Source organism: Hermetia illucens, chromosome 1 (assembly GCF_905115235.1).
Source record: "Hermetia illucens chromosome 1, iHerIll2.2.curated.20191125, whole genome shotgun sequence".
Classification (NCBI taxonomy): Eukaryota; Metazoa; Arthropoda; class Insecta; order Diptera; family Stratiomyidae; genus Hermetia; species Hermetia illucens.
Window position 1 is genome coordinate 126,692,087 of NC_051849.1, and position 26,408 is coordinate 126,718,494.

General features: G+C 40.5%; 2 protein-coding genes across 2 annotated transcripts; both read left to right on the plus strand.

Moving 5' to 3' along the window:
* The first annotated feature begins 19,813 nt into the window (after positions 1 to 19,813).
* LOC119661466 (uncharacterized protein DDB_G0287625-like) lies at positions 19,814 to 20,584 on the plus strand. The gene has a single exon (XM_038070830.1). It carries the CDS (start codon positions 19,814 to 19,816, stop codon positions 20,582 to 20,584), a length of 771 nt encoding a protein of 256 aa, XP_037926758.1.
* Positions 20,585 to 23,218: 2,634 nt separating this feature from the next.
* LOC119661474 (ATP-dependent DNA helicase pif1-like) lies at positions 23,219 to 24,190 on the plus strand. The gene has a single exon (XM_038070840.1). It carries the CDS (start codon positions 23,219 to 23,221, stop codon positions 24,188 to 24,190), a length of 972 nt encoding a protein of 323 aa, XP_037926768.1.
* Positions 24,191 to 26,408: the final 2,218 nt, after the last annotated feature.

Here is a 26,408-nt window from a genome sequence, read left to right on the forward strand (position 1 = left end):
TATTCTGCTCAAAAAGTCCGTCACATGATTCTCTTTCCCTTTTATATATTCTATATCATAACTGAATTCATTAAGTTTAACTCTCCAACGTATCAACTGACTATTGCATCAACTGTTGCATTTAATGTCAGATTTAGTACTTCGGGTTCTAAATTTACAAACTTGCGGATAATATGCTCCATATTATATTTTATACTACAACAAATATTGTAATATACTATTATTAACTTAATTTGAACAGATATCGATATGGAGAATATTTTGACGTCTGGCCACCATATAGAGGAAACTTCATGAATTTTTGCAGATTTTCCGATTGGGTAGTTTCTGAGAATGGGTCCATTAAAGAAATCACCACTTTCCACCCCTGCCACTCCCCGCCTTTCTAACAAATCTCAAAACTAAAACCGACTTCGGAAAGTACTAATCAAGACTTTCCATTTGGTACCCCACATGACTATATTCGGTGAATAAAATTTTTACAATAGGATTTTTATGTAAGGTGACCCCCCTTAAATCTCAACGTAGAAGGATGTTACTCACTAAATGTCTGGGCGTTTACAGTTCCCACCTTCTCACCAAATTTCGTGTGAATCGGTGTAGCCGTTCCTGAGAAAAGTGCGTGCGAGAGACAGAAAACAGACAGACAGACAAACATTGAACCGATTTTAATAAGGTTTCGTTTTGCATAGAAAACATTAAGAATAAGCCGACATCCGATATTTATTAGGTGCCTAAAAATCATTAAATCTCACCTAACCACTAACCTAATTGTTTTAGATAGAAATATATATTTGATTCTGTATATTGTATTTTATTCCACTTCCGAGAATTAGAAAATAATGTTTCATTTTCCAGAATGCCTTCAACAGATGTTTACATATCGCATAATAAAAGATGGCGCTAATATTATTTGTCTCCAATATGCAGGGTTGAACAGCATCCTCGAACAGCCCATATTAGAATCATCTGGTCCATGTATGTGATGTTCGCCCAACATTTCTCAGCAGATGGAGATACGGTTATTAAGTAATAGATGCAGAAACGTAATAGATGTGGGATACCTTAGCTGAAATTTGCAAGAATAACTTTATTTTATAACTGAATACGATTAACGCCGGAGGGGGGGGGGCGGCTTTGCATTATTGACCGGCAACAAACTTAGCGTTAACTAACGACGATGTTAAATGCTGTTATACTGTGCAGACAGCATTTCCTGTGTAATGATTTCGACATTTATAATTTTACTTCACAATATTCGTATACGCCGCGCAGAGAAGTAGTTTTATACTTTGCATTCTGGTATGCCCTACGGCAACACCTAGTGCGAGAAGAACTCACGCCCTGGGTTAAATTGCTCGACCGCGATACGAAAGGCGAAGTTCGAAGTGTGGCGGTTGTATCAAAACCGCTTCGTGTCTCCGTCGGTGTTCATCAAGGAAACACCCTCTTACAACCCCTCTTTATTCTTGTTGTGATTTACGTGATCCGTTGAGCATTAAATGAAATTAAATTGTTTAATGCTGCCACTGTTTTCATTCACTCGATCGGAGGGAATCCGATCTTCAAACCACTTAGTTCAAACGGTTTTCCTCAATAGAGCTTCGCTCTTCAACCCATGTAACAGGACTGCTGGATCATCCGTTCGTACTCCTGAGAAAAGATGCTGATCTGACTTTCCAATTAAGTCGGCTGATAAGGTTTTTCTTCTTAAGCGGATGCCAGGTGAGTTTTTATTCGGCTGATAAGGTTCTTCTTAGGCGGATGCGAGGCGAGTTTTTAATTAGTGTTGCATCCGCTTTTGCCTCTGGGGCGTTGGTTGGGTCGTAAGTAACTAGTATTTGTGACCAAATGCTTTTATCTCTGGGCCGTTGGCCGGGTTGTAAACGAAGATTGGCTTAGGCGGTATTGTGTTGACGTGGGAAGCCGCGTATGTAACCCCTCCCTCCTTAAGATCGATCTCCTGACCGATTGGGGTTGAGGTGTATTTCACTCCAGGTAGGATGTTTGTTATTATTGTTTTCGTTGAACAGCTCATCATATATAAAACTATTTTATTTTGCTATGGATATTACTAATGTAAGAAATATATAATTTATCAAATTTTCTGTGGTATAATTCTTTTTGCTATCGAGTATCATAGAACTCCAATTTTTTAATATTTTCGATATGTGACGTATGGACTTGTTCTAGAGTTAATCCTTTATTTTTCGTTGCATGAATTTCTTTAATTACGTTGGGTATGATTACGTGCTCTAAGTGTGTTGATCTTAGGTTCCTAAACAATTCGTTTCCTAAGGTAATTGTACAATTGTTGAACCTTATTAAATTGTGCCCTTTAATTTTAATTTGTTGTTGTGTACGAGTACGGTTAACTTTAATTCTTTCAAATTTTTTGTAATAATGATTGTCTCTGCCAATTGCTTAATTTCTACTTCTTCATTATATTCAAAGTTATAATTTAATTCGTTGGAAAGTGAATGCTTAATACATAAATCCTCGACTTCGAGCAGCTGAAGTGCATCGGGATTTGGGTGGTACATTTTATTATTTTTTGATAGGATTTTTTTCATTTTGGTAACAATTTGCATGTTTTGGTTATTTGGTATAGATTCTACAATTAACTGTTGAAATTCGTCTGGGGTATAGATTGGTATATGTTTTATTATTATTAACAGTTCATCAGTTAATATGTATCTAATGTCCGGATAGCTGAGTAGTTAGAGCACAAGGTTGTCGTACGGAAGATCGCGGTTCAAATCTCACTGGTGGCAGTGCAATTTGTATCATGATTTGACGTCGGATACCAGTCGACTTAGCTTAGCTTAGCTTAGCACCTGAGTCAAATCAGGGTAAATTGCGCAACGCACAAATATTTGACGGATTTCAAACATGTTGGTGGTCTGATATTAGAGCAATTCTTCCTTCTTCTATGATAATGTAACCGTTTCCTTCAATTGAAATAATAAAAACTTGTTGTTTCTTTTTCGTTGGTGTGGATATTTGTTCTTGCAAATACCGATATTTCGGGAACCACTTGTTCCCTTCATCAGTGCTAACAAGTTTGCTCATCTGTAGACATTAAGGTTCTATTTATACAATTCTAAATCTATACCATATACTATGGTATTATAATTATGACTAAAAACTTATATCTAGGTCCTGAAAAAAAAGTAAATATTTAATTAACTTCCTAATTGCTAATTTATCTATCCTGAAACGAGAAGAGATTCATTTAGTTTTCTTTAAGAGTTTTTTAAACAATGGGGAATAGCAGTTACCTAGATCTGAGTTCAACCTAGTGTCAACCGGTTGTTTGCTAATGAACCAGCTTTCATAAGCATCCAGCTGGTTAATCTTTCTTACCTGCTTTAGAACCTTCAAATCCTCAGCGCTTACTTTATGGTGGCATTCCACCATATGTTTTGCCACCATAGATTTAGTGGGTTTTCGGGAGTACCTGACAGCCAGCTCCGCCTCCTTCATGTGCTCCTTAAATCTGGTGGTTGCCAATCTTTTTGTTTGCCCGATATACACCTTCGGACAATCCGAGCAGGCGATTTTATAAATGCCGCTCATCTCCTCTACCATTTTTCGATCTTTTTCCCCCGCCAGCTGGGATTTTAGCTGGTAGATATGGCTTGATCCTACCAGCTCTATGTCAAACCTTTTCAATGTCCTTTGTATGTGTTTGGACAGATTTGAGAAGGTGATCTTTTTTGAGCGGCTGAGGGTAATTGTTGGCTATAGACTGTAGTGAGATTACTACGTTCTAACCTTCGGGTGTGTTTCTTAATCATTGTGTCTATGGTGGCGCTGCTTCATAGCCGTGTCCATGATGTAGAGCTTTTCTCTCCGGTAGTCTTCCTCTATGAGAGGAATTGTTAGGAGGCGGTGGATCATAGTGCCATAAGCAGCCATTTTGTGCTGCTAGTTGTGGAACGCAGTGGCCGGGATTGTACGTTGAGTGCTGGTCGGTTTCCTGAAAATAGAAAAAGTAAATTGGCCGTTTTGACGTTTGATAAGTAAATCTAGGAAAGCCAATTGGTTGTTAACTTCAATCTCGTGAGTGAAGGTTATTTTAGGGTGCAGCGTGTTGATTTTATCCAGCGTATTTTGGATATTTGTGTCCGGGATCACTGCCAAAATGTCGTCCACATACCTGAACCATTTATTTGGCTGCTCCATTTTTATTAAAATCGGTTTACTGTCTGTCCGTCACACGCATTTTTCTCGGAGACGGTTATTGACACCAAATTTGATAGAAAGGTGGGAACTGTGAACGCTCACGCATACAATGAATTACATCCTTTTACGTCGAATTTAAGGGGGGGTCCCCATACATGCAAAAGGGGGGTGTAAAATTTTTTTTCATCAAGTATAGTCATGTGGGGTATCAAATTAAAGGCCTCGATTAGTACTTTTCAAAGCCGATCTTAGTTTTGCCATTCGTTGGAAGGGTTGGGAGCCCGAGGGGTTGAAAGTGATCACTTCTTTAAGGGGGTCATTCTCAGAAACTACCAAACCGAAAACTCTGAAAAAAATCAGGAGGCTACCACTATATATTGCCTGGGCTCCAAAATACCTTCCATGTCGATATGTTTAAATAAAGTCAATAATAGTATATTACTACAATTTTTTGTAATTGGTTAGAATCCCCCTTTAAGTTCATTCTAGTGCCATGAAGTGATATAGGCTATAATATAGAGCATGATCTTACCAAGTTTGGTGGAAATCGCACTATTACTAACAAAGTTATAATACCTCAAATTTGTTGCTTCTTTGAAAATTGAAGACTATGAATGTCAATATCACCCGAAAGTGGATACTCTCACATAATATATGGATATATTACGTGCTACGTACTAAGAAATACACAAAACCTTTCGTACCTGAAGCGTCCAGCTTCCGGTTTCCCGACTTGTTTCCTCTAGTGATGCCATGAAGATTTCACTTAGGAGTGGGGAGAGGGGATTGCCCATCGCTACACCTGAGGTCGTTTTGAAATATTTTCCCGTGAATGTGAAATAATTCTCACTCATGCAGAGGGAAGCCAACCTCGCAGCCTGCATGAGTGAGAATTATTTCACATTCATTATTATTTCAATTAATTTATCGTTGAAAACACCGCATAATTTCACTCACGTTTCCTTCATTTATGTCCGAAATTTTTATTGTTTGTGTAGATGTGGCAGGTGTAATCATCAATAGGACGAAGGTGATTCCTGGAAATTGATTTCCATGTTAACATTCTCGAATTTGAGAGGGCATCTGCGACAACATTGTCTTTTCCTTGAACTTATTCGATTATGAAATTGTACTCCTCCAACTTGATCTTCCATCTCTAAAGTTTACTGTTTGGTTCTTTCAAACTGCTAAGCTAGGTTAATGGTCTATGGTCAGTTCTAATTGTGAACTTTCTTCCATAAAGGTATGGTCTGAAATATTAGGTTATTGCATATGAAATGGCCGATTTAGCAATCAAGTGAAGTTAGTTGCGATTTCGCTATATCAAACCACCACCAGTTGGCGCTGTTGGTTTTGAATATTGAAGTATAAATACTCCTACATTTAATCAAGGAGTCACCTTCTCGCACCTTTAGTGCGGCCGCAGTTTTGAAAAGTCAAGATTAAACTACAATTGTCAAGATCCATGTATATAAAGAATAATATACTAAGCAAAGTAAATTACAGAGAAGGTCGGGTTGGCCAAACAATGTAATAGTCAGCCGTTTCATAGAGTTAAGATCAATTAGCCATTATTTAAGTAACCATTGTCTAGTTGTAACTCACTATTGAATTGAATTGAAATCAAGGAGTCACTTCAGTTTTGACCATCGTTGGGATAACAAGGAATAGAAAGGAAAAAAGGATGGAAAAGAGCCAAGAAAGTATACTTTTTTCGTATGAGTTTAAACTCGTTCATAAAGCGGCGGAGGCGACCGAAAACATTAACAGCACATTTGGAGCTGATACGGTAACCGAACAAGCCACACGGCGGTGGTTCGAAAAATTCCGGTGAGGCGACGTAAACCTTCAAAGTGAACCACGTGGACAACCAGGACCATCGATTGACAACGACAAGCTGCGTTTGCTAGTCGAATCAGGCACACGTCAGTCATGGCCCTTGCAACAACTTGGACAGGTGAAAAAGCTCGACAAATGAGTTCCGCATGCCCTTACGGAGCAAAACGCGGCGCTTCCAATGGGAATTCGCAGTTCTCTACTCTACTGCAACAAAAGCGATCTCTTTTTGCAGAGAATAGTCACACATGGTAAAAAGTGGATATTATCAGCATACATGCTAGATGCTGATGAGGTACCAAAGCATATGCCGAAGCCGAAACCGAACCTCCATCCAAAGAAGGTAATGATAATTGTTTGGTGGTCTACAGCTGGAGTTGTCCACTATTCTTTTTTGGCACCTGGAGAAACGATAAATGCACAGAAATACTGTGTCCAACTCGAGGAAATGCATCAAAAATTGAGTATTCAACGGCCGAGATTAGTCAACAAAGATGGTGTGGTACTTCACGACAATGCAGTCATTTAAAATTTTAGTACCAAATCGGCCATTTCATGTCCAACAACCTAACATTTAGTTGACCAAACTATTGACAGTAGTTCCTTCTCTATTGTGTTGTAATTGCACTTATGCTCATTGAAGGTTCTACTTGCGAAACTAATTGGATGTCCATCTTGTGAGAAGACTGATCCAATAGCGAAATTACTTGCGTCCATTGTTAACGTAAATGGTTTGTCAAAGTCTGGGTACATTAGAATGAGATCATGCATGCTCAACTTCTTTAAATTTTCAAAAGATTCTTTGTAATCTTTGTCTTAGCGTTTTTCTTCAAACTATCGAAACCTTCGCAATCTCTTATGAAATTTCGGTAATAACCTACTAGTCCTAGGTATGAATTTATTTGTTTGGGGGTCCTTGGGATTGGAAATTTTTTTAATTGCTTCCACTTTGATAGGGTTTGGTTTAATTCCATCCGTGGTCACAATGTGGCCCAAGAAATCAGTTTCTTTCTTCAGAAATTCTGACTTATCCATTTGTACTTTGAGATTTACTTTTCTCAATTTATTGAATTGAAGTTTTAATGAATTTAAGTGTTCCTGCAATGAGGTGGTCTAAGTACACTAGACATATCTTATTTATATATTCCTCGAGAACATGATTTATTAATCTCTGAAAGGTAGCTGGGGCGTTTTTAGCCCGAAGGGCATCCGAAGATATCCATAATGGCCCTGATTTATGCTATCATAAATGCAGTTTTATGTGTGTCTTCTGGTTTAATCTCGATTAGGTGGAAGCCTTTAGCTAAATCGAGCGTAGTAAAATATTTGCATTTGCCGAGTTTGCTTGGGATAGGAAATTTACCATTAACGGTTAATATAGTATAGTATAGTATATAGTATAGTATAGTCAATAACTATACGCCATTTCTTTTTTCCTGACGCATCTAATTTTTTGGGAACAATCCATATCGGACTTGAATGGGGGGATTGACACTTGCGAATTATGCCTTGGGCAAGCATTTCATTAATTTGCTTGTCGACTTCCTTCCTGTGAATCTCGGGGTATCTATACGTTTTTGTGAATACCGGTTTGTTACTTAATAACTTCAGTTCATGCTTGATTGCATGGGTGAAGCTAAAGTTGTCGTTCTCCTTATATAAAACATCCTTCAGAGGTTTTAAAACATGAATCAACTGTTTTCTTTTTTCGACGTTGAGATGATCGATTCTCACGTCTTTTTGGACGAATTCCAACTCGTTAATTTCTAAGTTGAAAATTTCTTGTGGGATTTTGTAAACCTCTTCGTTTATTTCCTCATTCTCCTGAAAATAAAATTCGGTGGTTTGACCATTCAGACTGAGATTACGATTTTCGTAATTGATTTTGAACCTGTTTGGGATTAGAATATCATTGCATAGTAATCCGTAGTAATATTCAAGGAATTTTGTTACTAAGAACTTTGGCTCGGTTTCAGTTTTCAATTCTAGAAACTTGGGTATTATGGCTTGATGACTGATAATTACAGTCACAGTTAGTGTTTTAATGGTTATGGGTTTCTCTAGAGGTTTGATGAACTTAGGCTGGCAAATGCCCGGGTGTAAAAGAGAATTAGTGGCTCCCGTGTCAATAAGCAATCTAATATGACCAATTTTTGTCCTAATTTTTACATATGGTAATCTTCGTCCGAGGCATGAAAATTTTCATTTCTTACCGCTTCCCATTTGTTAATTTCCATAGGTTCCGGTCTGTCCAAATTTTGTCCAGAATGAGCTTGCCTATATTGAGCACTATTAGGTAAAAAAGGGCGGTGCACACTGTGATTGTGTTGATTATGACTGAAATTATAATGTGCTCTTTGATTGGGGTATGGATTAAGGGTATGCCTTTGGGGTCGGTTGTCGTACTGATGCAGGGTCGTATTCGGTGACGTACGGCATGATCCCGTCAATCCGTTCAATAAAACCAGGCAGATCTTCCCTGTTGCCGTCGAAACTGTTGATGGTCTTGATGTGAGCCAATGGGTCGATGCCCGGTTGTCTTGCCATGATATTCAGCTGAATCTCCTTCGATGTAGACGTTGTCATCTAGTTCTCTTATCGAGAGTTTCTTCGCATGTATTTTCCCTTCCGTGTGCAAAAAAAAAATGTTCACTGTTCTAGATTTTTAAGCTCTGGGGGGCTTCTCATGAATAGAACTGTGTGCTGTATTTTTATGCGTAAGAAACAAGACGCGGTTTTCGTCACGAGAACTTCGCTCTTCAACCCATGTAACAGGAGTCGTGGATCATCCGTTCGTACTCCGGAGGAAAGATGCTGATCTGACTTTCCAATTAAGTCGGCTGATAAGGTTTTTCTTCTTAAGCGGATGCGAGGCGAGTTTTTAGTCGGTTGATAAGGTTCTCCTTAGGCGGATGCGAGGCGAGTTTTTAATTAGTGTTGCATCCGCTTTTGCCTCTGGGGCATTGGCTGGGTCGTAAATAACTAGTAGTTTTGACCAATTGCTTTTGTCTCTGGGGCATTGGTCGGGTTGTAAGCGAAGATTTGCTTAATAGGTATTGTGTTGACGTGGGAAGCCGCGTATGTAACCTATGGACACTGTCATACATCCAAAGTCCAGCGCACAATACATTGCTTTATGCAGATGATGTTGATTTCGAGCAACTTGTCCAAAAATGGAATGATCGCCCTATGCAATACAGTCTCAGATTGGATCTGAATAAACCAGAATTTCTGTCGACCGATTCCCATGATACAGGCACGATCACAGTGAGTGGCAATGACCTGCCCGGAACTGAGTGATTTAAATAACTCGGGCCAATGTTCTCAGTCAATGAAAAACCGCGTTATGAAATTGCTTGGCATAACCGATTAATATGAGCCTACCCCCCTTCCAAATGGTGATATTATATGACGATATGATTTTTAGTCAACCCGTGTACAAATTTGTCAGCCATCGAGCTATTAGTTTGTAGGATAGAGACTTTTGAGTAAAGCGACTTTGTTAATATGAAGAAAATGGATAAAATGGAATTTCGTCTGCTAATAAAGCATCGCATTTTGGTGAGAAAAAATAGATGAAGTGCGAAGTGTGGTGGGTGTATCAAGGAAGCGCCCTCTTACCACTCTTCTTTGTTCTTGTTATGGATACATTTAGACGGTACATCCAAAGTTAAGCGTCTTGTACGTTGCTTTATGCAAATGAGGTTTTTCTAACGTCTAATAGCAAAGATGACCTCGAGCAACTTGCCCAAAAATGGAATGATAGCCTCATGCAACACGGTCCCAGATTGAATCTGAATAAAACATAATTGCTAGGTAGTGTGAATAGATTCCACCCTTCGCAATCGCGAACGCAGCACAGACTGTACCCGCCGAAGCACTACCCAGAGCGAAGCCCCGTCTGCCAATCCGCCAACTCGTTCATTCCCCTATATATTCCCATGACAAGGAACTCAAAGGAGGGAGACTTTGAGTGTGTCAACCAGACTGTTCAGAGCGTTTCTGCACTGCCCCCCCTTCGCAGCCTGCAGGATATCAATGCTGAGTGCAAGGCCTTAATCGCCGCATGGCTGTCGGTCGGAATGCATATGTTACGCTTGGGCCTCGGATCAAGCCCCACCCATCGACACGCTTTCAGTATCGCCAGTACTTCCGCTTGGAATACACCGGCGAAATCTGGGAGAAAACTTTCGCATTGATTTCACATACCTCTTTGATCGGCCGGTGAAGAATACTGTGTCATAGCCTTGCAACACGTTGGCGATGCTCCACTCCGCTCTAGTTGAAAAGTCCACAGCAAAATTTCTAGTGAAATTCGGCTTACGAGTGGCTTAGTCCATGGGTAATGCAAAGAGTTCCCAAAGTACTTCGTCTAGGATGTTGCTATGACCGTAGGAGCCCGCTGCCCAGCACCCGGACTCATACAGTTTGACAGCACTGCGCACCACAACGTATTTAATGTGGAGGTCTAGGGGGAGGGGCTTTAAGGGTACATTGAGGGAATCTGGCGAGCAGGACTGAAAATCGCCGTAGCACCTGCACACGTGGTTCTTTGAATGCCAATAAACTTTGTTCTATTGTACTTTTTGCTCAGAAGATACAATAGAGCCGTATGTTAGGATTTTATCCTCAGTAATTACCGATTTGATAGCCTCACACAACTGGAACTGCATTCCCTCGAAGCAAGGCTCTGACTCACAGCCCTCCACGCTTCTAGGGAAAAGCATCTGAACCAGCAGCTCCAGAGTTACACCTAAAGATTCCGTCCTGGAGCTTTCCGACTTTTTAAGAAAAGATGGACTTGTGGGCCACACTGGAGACGCGAATCTGAGCGCCATCGCGAACTCGCCTCTGGAAACACCTGATGACCTGACAGGAGACCGAAGCAAGAGATGTCAGAATGACAAGAAGGAAAGAAGACTGTCGCAGTGACAATCGTGTTCGGACGTTTAAATAAACGTAAAAATAAAAAAAAACGGTTTTTTAATTTGCATATTTAAGAAAAACTAAACCCAAATTGTGGTGTCTCCGACATAGTGATGGTGTTACCGATTATAATGTAATCCCAAAGAGTGATCTTTATTTATATTCATGATTCACTTTTATATCTATTTCATTATATTTGTGATCCACGCGGAGTTGCGCCGAAAAGCCATTAGTAAAGTCCAACGGGAAAGCAGTCCAGAAGCAATTATCCCAGCCTTTATCTGCGAATCGGTTGGACAAAGGAAATTCCACCAGACAAAGGAAATACAAACAGAACGCGCCGAGCCAATCAATCAATTCAACTCTGTATCATTTCAACTTTCATTTTTTTATTTTCTTTTATTATCATAACTATATTGTTTTATTATTTCTTTTTATTTTTCAATTTCATTCCAATTTACAATTTCATTTATTGTTGTTGTTAGCATTTGTATTTATTTTTCTCTACGGTCGGCGAGAGTTTTTTTTTCGGGTTTTTAGATACTTACTCCCTCCGGTCTCTGCTGCGTCGGCAAACGCGAAGTCGTTGGGGCCGCAACCGTTTGTTCGATCCAATGTTCCGTCCCTTCCATTCTCTCTTCTTTTTCTCCGCTATCCCCTGACTCTACGGTAATATGTCGTGCGAGAAGAAATCCGCAGAAGGCGCGATGCTGCCGGCAATTGCGAGTGGGGTGCCTTCCTTTTGGCGATGCAATCCGACGGAGAGGCCATTGGGCTGGTCACGGACGTGTTGGAGGAGTACTATTACGTCCGCTTGAAGGGGCAGCTGATTGGGCACCTTTTAGTGAATGAGGAGGCAAAGCTTAATCACTTGCTGAATTAGCTGACGCTAGGTGACCATACCCCCAGCCAGTTGCTATGAGAAATGCTGCTAAAGTCTCTCAGGCTATAACGACTCCAGGAGAACACTGCGCGGCCTTGGGATCGCTGGAGGTGTTGCCCGCCATGACCAACAAAGAACACGTGGTATACACACGCCCTGTGGTCCCGGAAGTTTCCCGAGACACAACTCGACGAGCTCAAGTCGATGGTGACCATCGAGGTCTGCCTCTCGAAGTGGCCGTCCGGGTAGTCGTACGCCGGAACCCTCATCGGCCTCGACGATTTGGTGATACTATCGTAAATACGGAGCTTCAGCGAATGCACACTTAAAGCAACAAAAAACTAGGCTCGCTGGATGCCTCAGCGACGGCTACCCGAAGCGCAGTACCATGTCGCCTTACAACCTTCGACCTCCTAAGCAGACGTTGCTTCCTGGTCGACACGGGCGCTGAAGTGTCTGTCCCCCCTTCATTTATTCCCTAAGCCAAACAGCGAATGGCGATCATGTGGAGATGATAGGCGTCTGAATGTTCAGACAGTCGCTCCCAAAAATATTCCGGAAACGAATATCTGCACACCTTTCGGACTCTTCGAGTTCACTAAGATGACTTTCAGCTTGCGCAATGCTGCGCTTTTTCCAGAGGTTCTTGTCTACATGGATGATGTTCTGGTCACAGTTAAATACTAGACAGCTACCACACTCCCCCTTGCCCCCCGAGGGGGGAAATCAGTGCGAGTACGCACGATTCCAAATTGTTTTGCCCTTGAGCATTTGCGACATGTAACGAAAATCCGATCAGCTGTGTTTGACATACCGCCCGGACTTGCCAATGGATTGGTGAGATCGGCAAGTTTTTGCTTATGCATAAGTGAAAATGTGAAACAACTTTTTGCTATATGGATGAGCACGGCAGTAGTAGCAGAATAGCAAAAGCTCACCGATCTCTCTCTCTTACCAATACGATTGGACGAAGATTATGCCTTTTCCTTGTTTAACGTCTCTGATGTGTACAGATAAGCTTCTGCAGCCCATTCGCAAGTCGGGTCATTTTAGGGTGGCGACTGCCTATAGTAGATCTACTGTGGTTCTGGTCGCTTTCTCTTCAGAATCTGAGCTCTTGGAACATCTAGAGCGTATTTTTCAACGTCTCCCTCAGGCCGGACTTGTCCTAAACACTGGCAATATTTCGTATATACATGCTAAACTTCATAGAAATCTGGCTTTTAATGTCAAAGTTATAGCAGTTCAAACTTCCGACGCCATGCAAATAAGATGCTAACGTCATAATTAACGGGAATAATTGACATTCGCTTGAAATATTAAAGTTGCATTTATGAAGAATCTACTTATCTGCAGCCCTTTTTAAGGACTTGTGTAAAACACTTATGTGAAATCTAATCCTCGAGAGATGTCCCATTCCAATAACTGATCAAATAAATTTACTAATAGTATATTACCAACTTTTAACAATTGACTGAAAGACCCCTTAACTTCATCCAAGGTGTATTAAATTTTGCACCGACATAGAAAACAGTCTCGTGCATACACATGTCAAGTTTCATGAAAATCCAACTACTAGTGTCAGAGTTATAGCAATTCAAACTTATCAATTTTCTGCGAATTAACAGCATCCTAAGCCATACAAATAAGATGCTGACGTCATAATTACCGAGAATAATTGACATTGACAGCTAATTCGGCTGTAATTCCATCGGCTTACAATTAAATATGGAGGCAACCAGTTACCCCAAGTGGTTCATCAACTTATGCTCAGGGTATGGGACAGCGAATCAATGCATGACGATACATAAAAAGGGAGATATAACACAGTGCAGCAATTATAGAGCTATCACGTTGCAGAGTACCATCTATAAGATATTCTCGGCTATCTTGCTAGGCCGGATAGCCCCATACGCCCAGAACATCATTGACCCATACCAAAGAGACTTCACTCCAGGCAAATCAGCAACGGATCAGATTTTCTCTCTGCGGCAAGCAATGGAAGAACTGTTGGAATATGGACAACAGTAACACCATCTATTCATCGACTTTAAAGCCGCCTATAAAAGCATAGCCAAGGTAAAACTGTACTCGACCATGAGAGTTCGGTATCCCGACGAAATTGATAAGATTGACTAGGCTGACCCTGACCAATGTGCGAGGCCAGATAAAAGCAGCTGGACCACTCTCAAGACCATTAGACATCAACAACGGTCTACGAAAAGCGGATGCCCTATCATGCGTCCTCTTTAACCTGGCACTGGAGAAAGTGATCCGTGATGGTGAGGTAAATGCAAGAGGTGCGATCCTCTTCAAGTCCACTCAACTACTGGCCTATTCATGGGAAGAACGACCCGAGACGTACAAACTCCCTTCATCCACATCGAGCAGGCGGGCAGGCGAGATCTTGGGCTGCACATCAATGAAGGCACGACAAAGTATATGGTGGCAACGTCAGCACCGAAAACCAACCAACTAATAACATCAAACCGCACTGGTCAAACAGGAAGAATAAGGATAGGAGAAAACAACTTTGAGACTGTTGATAATTTCTCTTATCTAGGGTCGAAAATCACAACCGATAACAGCTACGATGATGAAATCCGCGCACGATTGTTGTCAGCCAACAGAGCTTATTTCAGCTTACAAAAACTGTTAAACTTGAAACGTCTCACCATAGGGTCAAAGCTCTTACTGTACAAGACAATGATCTTGCCAGTCCTCATGTATTCCGGCTCAATAAGTTACAGTGGGCGGGTCACTTAATTCGTATGGATGAGGATGACCCCACCCGGAAAGTCTATAAGGGCAATATCTATGGTAGAAAAAGAAGACGAGGCAGATCCTGCTTAAGATGGAGCGATGGCGTAGGTCAGGACGCCAGGCAGCTTTTAGGGATATCGAATTGGTGCACCTCGGCGCAAAACCGGGATGTCTGGAGTTCCTTATTAAGGCAGGCCTAGAGCGGATACCGGTTTTTGCGCCGTTGATGATGAATTGATATTCGAGTGAAATATTGAAATTCCATTCAAGAAGAATCTAATTGTCCCCAGCCCTTCTGTCTGTCTGTCTGTCACACGCATTTTTCTCCAAAACGGAACGAAATTTGGTGGACAGATGAGAGCTATGAAATCCCACGCATACAGTGAGTGGCATAAATTTAGGTGGAGTTTAAAGGGGGGCATGCAAAGGGGGGATTCAAAAATTTTTTTCACCGAATATAGTTGTGTATGGTGTCAAATGAAAGGTCTCCATTGGTACTTTCCGAAACTGACATTAGTTTTGGCATAAATTGCAAAGTGCGTGGGTAAGGAGTCAAAATGTACGCACTTGAAGTGAGACAGGACTCATTTTCGGAAACTATTCTTCTTTTTCTTCAGCCTTTGTCCCGTTCACAAGCGGGGTCGGCTCGTCGTGATCGGCTTCGCCATTTGGCTCTATCGAATGCCTGATCCGGGTGCAATCTCGAGGCTTTCAAATCCCCATCCAGCGTATCAAGCCACCGTTGCTTAGGTCTGCCTTTTGGTCGTTTACCATCGACTTCGATGTTCAGACCAATCTTTGCAAGTGAATTCTCGTTTGCACGAATTGCGTGACCATACCATCGAAGACGCCTCTCTCGCAACTTTTCCACGATCGGTGCAACCCCATAACGATCGCGGATATCCTTATTTCGGATGTGATCTAAACGTGTGACGCCACTAGTCCAACGTAGCATCTTCGTCTCCATTACCGCGAGACGCCGTTCATTGTCTTTTATGGTCGGCCAACACTCAGAACCATAGAGAGCGACTGGACGGACAACATTGCGGTAAATTTTAGATTTGAGACGTTCGTTGATACGTCGATCACAAAGGACACCAGTTGTGGAACGCCACTTCATCCAGGTTGCGTTAATGCGTGAAGCAATTTCATAACGCAGCTCTCCATTGGCTGATAGCGTTGACCCGAGGTATTTAAATCGCTCAGATCTGGGCAGATCACTGCCGCTGACAGTGATTGTGCCTGTTTCATGGGGATCGGTCGTCAAAAATTCAGTTTTGTTTAAATTCAATCTGAGACCGTGTTGCATGAGGCGATCATTCCATTTTTGAACAAGTTGCTCGAGATCATTTTTGCTATCAGATGCTAGGAAAACATCATCTGCATAAAGCAGTGTGTAGGGTGCTGGACGTTGGATATCCCGTGTGACGGTGTCCATAACAAGGACAAAGAGGAGTGGTGAGAGGGCACTTCCTTGATGAACTCCAACAGAGACACGAAGCGGTTTTGATACACCTGCCATACTTCGAACTTTACTTTTCGGATCGTGGTAGAGCAATTGAACCCAGCGCACGAGTTCTTCTGGCACGAAGTGTTGTCGTAAAGCATACCAGATGAGTTCGTGTGGTACACGGTCAAACGCTTTCTCTAGATCCAGAAAGGCAATGTAAAACTATTCAACCTTAAAATCCGAAAAAAATCAGAGTGGTGCGCCTAGATGAAATCTAGGCCTCAAAATATGTCGTATCCCAGTATCTGCTCACATAAACTTACTAATAGTATATTACTACTTTTTAGAAATTTACTGAAAAACACCCCTTAAATTCATCCTAGGACTTCCACCAGGTACCAGCATAGAGGACAATATTTTGTATATACGTGCTAAATTTTGTGGAAATCTGGCCATTAATGCCAAAGTTATAGCAGTTTAAGCTTAGCAATTTCGCGCGAATTTACCGCTTCCAAAGCCATGCAAATCAGATGCTCAGATAATTACCCGGAATAATTGACATTCGCCTGGAATATTAAAGTCGCATTTATGAAGATTCCATTTATCTGCAGCCCTTTTTAAGGTTTTGTGTAAAACACTTATGTGAAATCTAATCTTCGAGAGATGTCCCATTCCGGTATCTGCCCAAATAAATTTACTAATAGTATATTATCAACTTTTAGAAATTGACTAAAAAACTAAACACAAAACCTTATTAAAATCGGTTTACTGTCTGTCTGTCCGTCACACGCATTTTTCTCGGAGACGGTTATAGCGATTGACACCAAATTTGGTAGAAAGGTGGGATCTGTGAACGCTCACACATACAGTGAATTGCATCCTTTTACGTTGAATTTAAGGGGGAGGTCCCCATACATGCAAAAGGGGGGTGTAAATTTTTTTTTCATCCGATATAGTCATGTGGGGTATCAAATTAAAGGTTAGTACTTTTCGAATGCGGTCTTAGTTTTGACATTTGTTGGAAAGGTGGGGAGTGCGGGGGATTGAAAGTGATCATTTCTTTAAGGAAGCCATTTTCAGAAACTACCAAACCGAAAAATCTGAAAAAAATCAGGAGACTGCCACTATATGGTGCCTAGGCTCCGAAATACCTTCCATACCGATATCTGCTCAAATAAAGTTAATAATAGTATATTACTATAATTTTTAGTAATTAGCTACAAAACCCCCCTTAAGTTCATCTTAGAATCACAAAATTTTGGTAAAATTTAGGCTAGGATATAAATCACAAAACTGGAAAGTTTCAGCAAAATCGTAGTATTACTAACAAAGTTACAGTCGATCAAATCTACATTTCCACTCTTAATTTACTCCACCCTGGAATACCATGCAATGTAAATAAATTCTAAATCATAAATGGGAATAACCCATAAATGAGCAAAAAGCTTCCCTTATTTAAAATGAGGGGAGTGAAGGCTGAAAAAGGTGCAGACTTCAAGTGCAATAATGCCATCGTTAAAAATCAACCTATAAAAAAATTTTAAAATAAAATCCTAATTATGCATGCTTTCATACTAAATGTATAGTACAAGTTATCTGGAAATCTTTTCTAACTATAATACGTACCTATACATAGTCCTTTTCTTAAATTTTTAAATCAGTTGGCAATTAAATCGGCTTACCGATTTAATAAACGCACAGCCTCATTAAATGCAATTAACACGAAGCATTCATTCATAACGCGTATAAAGCAAACTTTGACGAGGATTCCCCGGTCGTTAAATAGTTGATCTATGTTTAGATCGCATTCCAGAAAGAAAATGTGAGCGAGCAATAAAACGATATATAGTATCCTTTTCATAAAGAGATACTTGCTAAATTCTTTCCTGTATTGAATATCTATATAACATTTGTATCCTCAAAGGGTATAGAATGAATTAGTTCTATTTGAACATTCAAGCCGAAGTGACCTACATGAGAAGTAACCTACAAGAAATTCTGTGAAGTTTTTTGTTTTGGCTATTTTCTGTAGATTTGAATTCTTTGCGTTTTGTTACCAGACTCTTCAAAATAATATTATATTTTTGGTTGCTGTCTTACCAGAATAGATATAGAATATATAGAGATATAGTGTAAATTGTAATAAAAAAACTCAATTTGGTGAAGGTGGCGATAACGGGCAGTGAAGGGTGTAGTGTACATATGTATATACGAGTACGCAACTTTATATATTCCATTGGAGGAATCAGTTCAGCCACAGGATTAAGGTAGAAAAAATATTTACTCATTTGATACATGGATGTTCGTATGCATATTTTGCTTTATTTCAAACGCTTACTATAGTTCTCTTAGGTTATTTAAAATGGCTAAGAGTATACAAGGAGAAGAATGTATTTCGATTACTTATAACAAAAGCAATATATTAGGCACCAATTATATAGAGGACGACACTATACGTGCATTTCATAATATTCTCTTACAAAATACATCATATCGCCCTCGTGATCTTGATTTTGTTCAATGCCCAGAGCTAATCGAGCCATTGGGGCAAAACGGAACACATTTGCAAATTTTATATCGGGGAGATTTGTTAGTTATAGGACATTGGGTGTGTATTTATTACGACACAAAAATCTTACGGATATATGATAGTTTGCAATATAAAGACTTTCCGCCTTTACAAGAGGCATTTATTTCAAATTTGTTCCCTTTGCATCCACCTATACAATATGTAGATGTACAACGATAAAATGATAACTTTGATTGTGGTGTCTTCGCAGTTGCTTATGCAACTAGCATTGCACTAAATAGGAATCCCGCTTCAGAGAATTATTTAATACCTGAAATGCGGCGTCATCTGCTGACCATGTTACATAATAGTTACTTGCCTCGTTTTCCATCAGTCTATCGGCGCCCAAGAGGACAAAAACAAAAGAACATCTTTCCGTCGATAGTGAGTCTTAAGCGACTAAAGGAAAATCATAGCACACCGGCGTTAACATCTTCGCCTGTTGTTAACTCTGCGGATTTAGAGGAGGGAAATCAGTCAAGTAATAAAAGTATAGTTAAGTCACGCAAAGACCATGATACATTTCAGAGAAAGGAAAACAACTTGAAACGTAAACGGATGTCGAGGACCAGGAAAGATGTTGCGGGCAAAGAAAGGGAGAAGGATCAAATACGCAAACGCAATATTCGGTTAACACGTTATCGCAAACAGGAATTACTGAGGGATAGGACTGCGCGTAGGATCGCCCGATCACAAACAGATTATCGTGAAAATGAGAGAAATCGGGATAGCCAAACGAAACGCGAGACACGTAAACGGGTAAGTTACAGGATACTGGAACGGAATCGTGATGCACACGCACATCGAGAGGCTCGAAAAATAGATGAATTGAAGAGCAAAGAAAGGGCTCGTGATTGATCAGTACGCCGCACCGTCCGGTTTAAGCAAGAAAATCGGAAGGAAGAAAGATTGCGTGATAAAATGGCGCGCAAAGTTAAACGGGATGTCAACGAAGTTAGGGAAATAGAAAAAACACGTGATTTTAAAGCTCGGCGTAAAATACGCGAGAATCCAGAAATTATCATTTAGAAAAAGAGAGCAAAATCGTGATAGAATTGCTCGACAGAAAACTATGATAGAAGGACTGTTATAGTTAGAGCTGCGGAGAAGGCCAGAGGTGCCCTTTGCAGACAAAATGCTAGAAGGGATGTTGGAGTTAGGACAGTAGAAAAGGCCAGAGATGCTCTTAGCAGACAGAATGCTAGAAGGAATGTTGAAGTTAGGGTTGCTGAAAGATATGTATCGTGATTCAGTTGCACGGCAGAATGTTAGAAAGGACCCTAAAGTTAAGAATCAAGAAAGACGACATAATAGAGTTGCCCGGGGAAATGCAAGGAAACGTGGTAGAAGTAGTGAAAGGGATCGAGATATGATTGCACGGCGTGAGGCACGGCAAAATTTGGAGTCCAGAGAAAAAGAAAAGCTTCGTGATAGACGGGCACGCCGGAATGTACGTGAGGTTGTTGAAATAAGAGTACTGGAGAAAGAACGTGATTCTATAGCGCGACGTAGGATGCGAGAAAATGCAGAATATAGGAACAAAGAAAGGCATCGTGATAGATATGCACGACGGAAAATTCGAATAGTTACAACTTATAGGACTTGGGAGAAAGTTCGCGATGCCCAAGCACGGTGTAAATCTCGAAGCAGTGAAAGATATAGGCGGGAGGAGAAATTACGAGACAGAGAAGCACGAAAACGCATTCGAAGGATACGGATATATAGAACGAAAGAGCAAATTCGAGACACAGAAGCACGTCGAGAGACTCGCAAACATTCCTCATTTAGAGACAAAGAACGAAGGCGTGACAAGAGGCTGCGGCAAGTTGCACGACGGAATATAGAATACAGGAAAGTGGAACTGGAACGAGATTTAAAAGCACGACGGGGTGCCCGATCCGATCCTCAATATTTACTAAGAGAAATTTCTGTTGAAACGGTCCGGAAACAACTGCATGCTACAGACTAGGAAACAGTAAGCAAGGTGTACGCAAAGAATGTTAAAGATGGATATACGCATGCCTGCCACTGCTGGGGTAGGTTATGGCCTATCAAATCGGTTAGGCGAATTTCAAAAGCATCGCTGATAGCTAAAAGAAAAGGTAATTTAAGCTTCACCGACGAATACGAATACGGAATATATTGCCGTACGTGTACCAAAAACATACTAACGAATAAAATACCAAAGTTGACTAGAGTGAACGGTTTAGTTTTCCCACCTATTCCCGATGTCTTGAAAGACTTAACTCCCCTTGAGAAGAGACTTGTCTCACCGCGACACATTTTCCTGAAAATATAATAGTATGGAAAGGCTCAGGTCTTGGACATCAATATGCACTTGTCGGGAACGTTATAAATGTTCCCGTTGAAGTTGATACTATGGTGTCTATATTACCTCGAGTAAGTTCTGACAACCATATAATTACGGTGGAGTTGAAACGAAAAATGTGCTGCAAGCACGGGCGGAAGGAGCTTATCAGACCTGACAAGGTTCGGCAAGCTGCTTCTTATCTTACCAACGGAAATTTCTTTCAAGATTTGGGAATAACATTAAACGATACGTGGAGCAATGATGTTCCAATAGAAGATATTTCTGAGGGAAGTGGAGAATGCACTTGCAATATAGATGATCGCCAGGAGGATGAGCTAGTCAATGCTGCGGGTGGCGAGACAATGTTAGATTTGGAGCATGATTATACTTTAGTAATGGCACCTGGAGAGTGAAAAACACCTTTATCCTTGATTTATGATGAAAACATGGAGGAATTGGGTTTCATCAAAATACACTCCGGGCAAAAAAGGATTTTTAAGGTGAAACTGTCTCATCTTGATATTATAAAATCAGAACTATCGAGGGAAGACCGCCGTGCCGTAAGGGCAGATTATTTGTTTACGGCATTAAAAAAACAACAATTAATAAGTATAAAAAATAATATATCCATTTGCCTTCGGAAGAAAATGCTCAAAGGGGCTCCTATTTTTGCGAGTAATATGTTAGATGCTGGGTTTGTCAGTAATCTTATTCAGCATGATGATGGATACCGAGTCTTAAGTATAATAAGGAATTCACCATCACATTGGGAAGTGGAGAAGAAAAAGGTTCTTGCCATGATCCGACAATTTGGGGTACCTTCTTTATTCATCACCCTTTCCGCTGCTGAAACAAGATGGCCGGAATTACTGAAGATGCTAAAATTTACGGTAGATAGGGATGCCCAAATGATGCTATGGCTAGATAAAGCGCCTTCTTTTCAGCTAAACAATCCAACGTCTACATCCCAAATAGTAAAGTTTGTTGATCAAATAACCTCATGTAGCAGTTGTGAGATAGAGGAAGATCTTGTTGATTTACAAACTCATAAACACACGCATTCTTGTTATCCGAAACCAGGAAGACGTTATCGTTTTGAAATACCGGTTTATCCCATGGATAAGACTGAAGTACTATTCGAATTAGAAACTTCAGATTCTAGGGCGAAAAGTTACAAACAATTAGGTAACATTTTAAGAGAAAAATTGGAAAACATTTGCTGGCGTCACCCGCGAACAATACATACTAGCCATAAGAAGTGCGTTAAAACGACCGAAAATATATTTGAAACGGTCGCCGAGGGATGTATACATAAATCCTTTCTCAAGGAAAATAATCCAATTGCATAAAGCCAACATGGATATTCAATTCATTTTGGATCCTTTTGCCTGTTCTTTATATATAGTTAATTATATAAACAAAGGCGATCGTTCTATAATATATCTCGATTGTTGAGAGCAGCTGCTGAAGAAGCTAAGAAAGGCAATACAAGTGTCCAACAATCCCTTCGCAGCATTTCTAATGTGATCTGCACAAGAAGCAGTATATTCGCTGATAGGTTTACCCACATCGAAAAGTAGCGAAATGGAAACCCGAGTTCATTTGTTGAAAAGTATGAAGGATCTCAACGGCATGGATCCAAGAAGTGTAGATATCTTTCAAACAGGTTTGCTAGACCATTACATTAATCGACCAACCACACAATACTTTAAAAAAATGTGTTTAGCATTCTTCGCATCACATTATACATATTCTAAAAGAATATGCAACAAAGGCAGAAAGGAGTTTTCAGATTACGAGGAAAACGCCGTAGACGATATGAATGATAATAGCAATTGGATAAAATTAATCAATGATTTGGGGTACATACGTCGCCGCAGAAAAGCAAAAGTTATCCGATTCTGTCGCTTCAATCTTGCAGAAACTGGTGAAGACTTCTATCGCGAACAGCTTATGCTTTACTGCCCATGGCGCAATGAGTATGAAGACTTAACCTTCGTGCCAAATTTGAAGCTTGTTCAGCAGTGATAAAGTCGGTAAGCTTTCCATTCAATCAGCTGGGAGGGGACCGTGAATTTGATCTGCTTCTAGAAACAGTCCGAGAAGCACACGAAGAAGCCAATCGGGCAGAATCTCATAACATTGGGCATCAGCCATTGAATGAGTTTGAATTCGACGAACAGATAGGAGATGTAATGGACGACATAATTCCTGGAGGTAATCCGCGGGGAAATTAAAATGAATCTGTGGTAGAGTTTGTTAAGCAACCTTCATTTTTATCTACGGAAGACAATGACTCGTTCACTAAATCTGGGCCAGCGGGATTTTTTGCAGCATATAACATACTTCTTCAATACAGCTTCGGCTTCGACCCCTCCTATACACGCATTTATAAGTGGAGGAACAGGAGTAGGGAATAGCGTATACCAGAGTGTGTCTCATGTCTTCAACAGAGAAGCAGGTTCTAATCCAGATGATATTCGAATACTTCTTTGCGCACCAACTGGAAAAGCAGCTTTCGGTATTGGAGGTCAAATAATACACAGTGCATTTGCTTTACCTGTTTCTCAAGCGGGTTATTCAATGCCAAACTTGTCAGCAAGTGTAAGTAATACACTAGCCTGTAAGTTGGCTAAATTAAAACTCATTATTATAGATGAAATTTCTATGGTTGGGGCTCGGACATTTCACCAGATAAATCTAAGATTGCAGCAGATATTCTGTACACACGAATACTTCGGTGGGGTGTCAGTAATTGTTGTTGGGGATTTTAGGCAATTACCGCCAGTTGGGGACAATTGGATTTTCCAACCTAATCATTCAAGGAATCCTTTAGCTAGTTTAGCAGGTTCACCATTATGGGAACTTTTCAAATTTTTCGAATTGAAAACTATTATGCGTCAAAGAAGTGATGCACCTTTTGCGATTGCCTTGAATAACATAGCCTCTGGGACAATGACAGATAATGATCTGCTTTTAATGAAGGCAAGGTGTTTCAAACAGGAAGACATTCCCCCCGGTGCCGTTCATTTGTTTCACAGCAATAAGCATACTTGTGCATATAACGAACTGGTTCTTGGGAAAATGAAACCAGAAGGTGCAATCGTTATTGCTCTAGATGAGGTGTTTGGTGAGCCGAACATTTCGGCTAAACACAAAGCTCTTCAGAATGTTGCGTTACTCCCAACATCTCAAACATATGGTCTACCACATAAGTTGTTACTAAAAGTAGATGCGCGTTATATGCCACCGTCATTACATTGACACATCGGATGGCTTGGTAAATGGTGCGGATGGAGTTCCGAGAGCGCTAGACTATGGAACCAATAAGCGGACGGGTGAACGTAGACCTCTTCGCATTTGGCTACAATTTTCTGATGTTAAAATTGGTAAAACCAAAAGGGCTAATATTTCCCATTCCTCCCACATATTCGAAGCTAAGCTTCAAAAAAATTGGTCTCCAATTGAGTACATTTCTTCAACGATTAAGAGATGGAAAGCATCAAATTTGCAAGTGCGACGAACACAATTTCCTGTTGTTGCGGCTGAAGCGATTACAATACATAAAAACCAAGGGTCAACAATAGCTCAAGTAGCAGTACATTTGCCGCCCAATTGCCACCGAGCATTGATGTACGTTGCATGTTCAAGAGCTACTTCCTCGGAAGGTTTATTCATCATAAATGACAAAGAGTTTAAGCCTCCCGAGCCACCTTCACATTTAAGTCCTCTTTCAGTGGAAATGAAACGGCTAACTGAACAAACATTTGTATCCATGTTCAAATTCTTAAGAGAAGAAAGAAGTCCAAAAATACGCCAAATACTATTTCACAATGTCCAGTCTTTAAGAAAACATCTTTCGGACATATCTGCTGATCCAGGAATAAACAAATCAGATATAGTAATGCTAGTGGAAACTTGGAGCTGCGCCACAGATTATTATATACTGGATGGATTTATTGAAATCGATAGAGTGAATGGACCTCATGCAACTGCATCAAATCGTGGCTATGGAGCAATTGTATGGGTGAAAGATAATATTTTAAATACTGGTAGACTTATGCAAGAATCAATTAAGCATTTTATTCATAATTCCGAAAATCGGGGTCATTGTGAAGGAGTCATGTTTGTAATGGATAATATCCAATTGGTAGCTATTTACCGTTCTCCTCACTACTCCTTAAATTCCTTTTTTGCTACTCTTCAGAAGGAATTATTTTCAGCTGGAAAACCTCAAACCAACCCAATCATAGTTTGTGGTGACTTTAATGAAAATTTCATTAGTGGAAAAGAAACCACTATCGAAGCATATTTCGCGAGCAATGGTTTAAGACCCATGATTCAGAATATACCCACCACTAGAGGACATACTCAAATAGACAACATTTTTTCAAACATTTTAGTTGATGCGGGTGTGTATGAAACCTTTTTCAGCTACCATAGATCTTTATGGGCGCGATTCTAGATATAGATATATGTATTTACCAGTGAAGTCAACATCGACAAACTTGCAGTCCAACAATGGTGAAAGATTTAAGCAATATCTACTTCTCTGACTTCTTTTACAACATAATTAAATATACATTTTTGAGTGCAATTGCCAATTAGCTATGAAACCGTGCCTGATGAGCTATTACTATAACTTATGGCAAACCCCCTTCCCACCCAATTGATGGTTATACTATCCCCGCGGTTAATGTTAAAGTATAACTTAACACTGATTTAATTTTCGCGGTCGCACGGTTCCTCACTGTAACGATGAAGTTCTAATATTTTGAAACATATTACAATTAGCGCGAAACCGCTTATGTAAGGTTCAGTGACGAACGACGCGTAGTGCTATATTCTCTTAAATTTTACCTCATTTTATCTCAGGTCAATGCAATCAGCCAAGAGAGAACTACATTATGAAATTGCTTTATTTATTACCTTGATAAAGTGGCACAACTGGTGTTCTTTATGTCGACATACGTTTCAAATCTAAAATTTAGCGCAGTATGGTCCGCCCTGGCAATGTACTGGTGAACTCCAAACAAACAAAAGTCCGGCATTTTGTCAAGTAATGCGCGAAATTATTGATGAGTGGAATAGGGCATCGGCCAGGAACCTTCTGAGCATTTAAACGCCTGTAACCTATGCAATCTCTAGAGGTCAAAGGGTAGTATAGGTCCCAGGGCGAAACGTGGATTGGTTCCCACGATGGAGCACAAAACCTGGGAAACGCCTGCTTAACCAACACCAACAGCCTAACTACCAAACACTATCTCCACCTCCACGTGGTGATCGCTGGGAGCTCTTTCTTAATGAAAGGCTGCAAACGTTGAAGGATGAAGGCGGGTCACCCTCGCCCAAAAATGGGCCAAATTGTACCAACTGGCCCTCCAGGTTGGGGATTGGGTACGACCGACAAGGACGAAGGCGAGTCTCCCTCGCCTAAAACGGGACAAATTGTACCAACTGGTCCTCCAGATTGGGGATTGGG

What these genes read in the sequence shown, in the direction of transcription:
- LOC119661466 (XM_038070830.1), top strand. Translation starts at nt 19,814, where the DNA reads ATGCTAGAAGGAATGTTGAAGTTAGGGTTGCTGAAAGATATGTATCGT.
- LOC119661474 (XM_038070840.1), top strand. Translation starts at nt 23,219, where the DNA reads ATGACTCGTTCACTAAATCTGGGCCAGCGGGATTTTTTGCAGCATATA.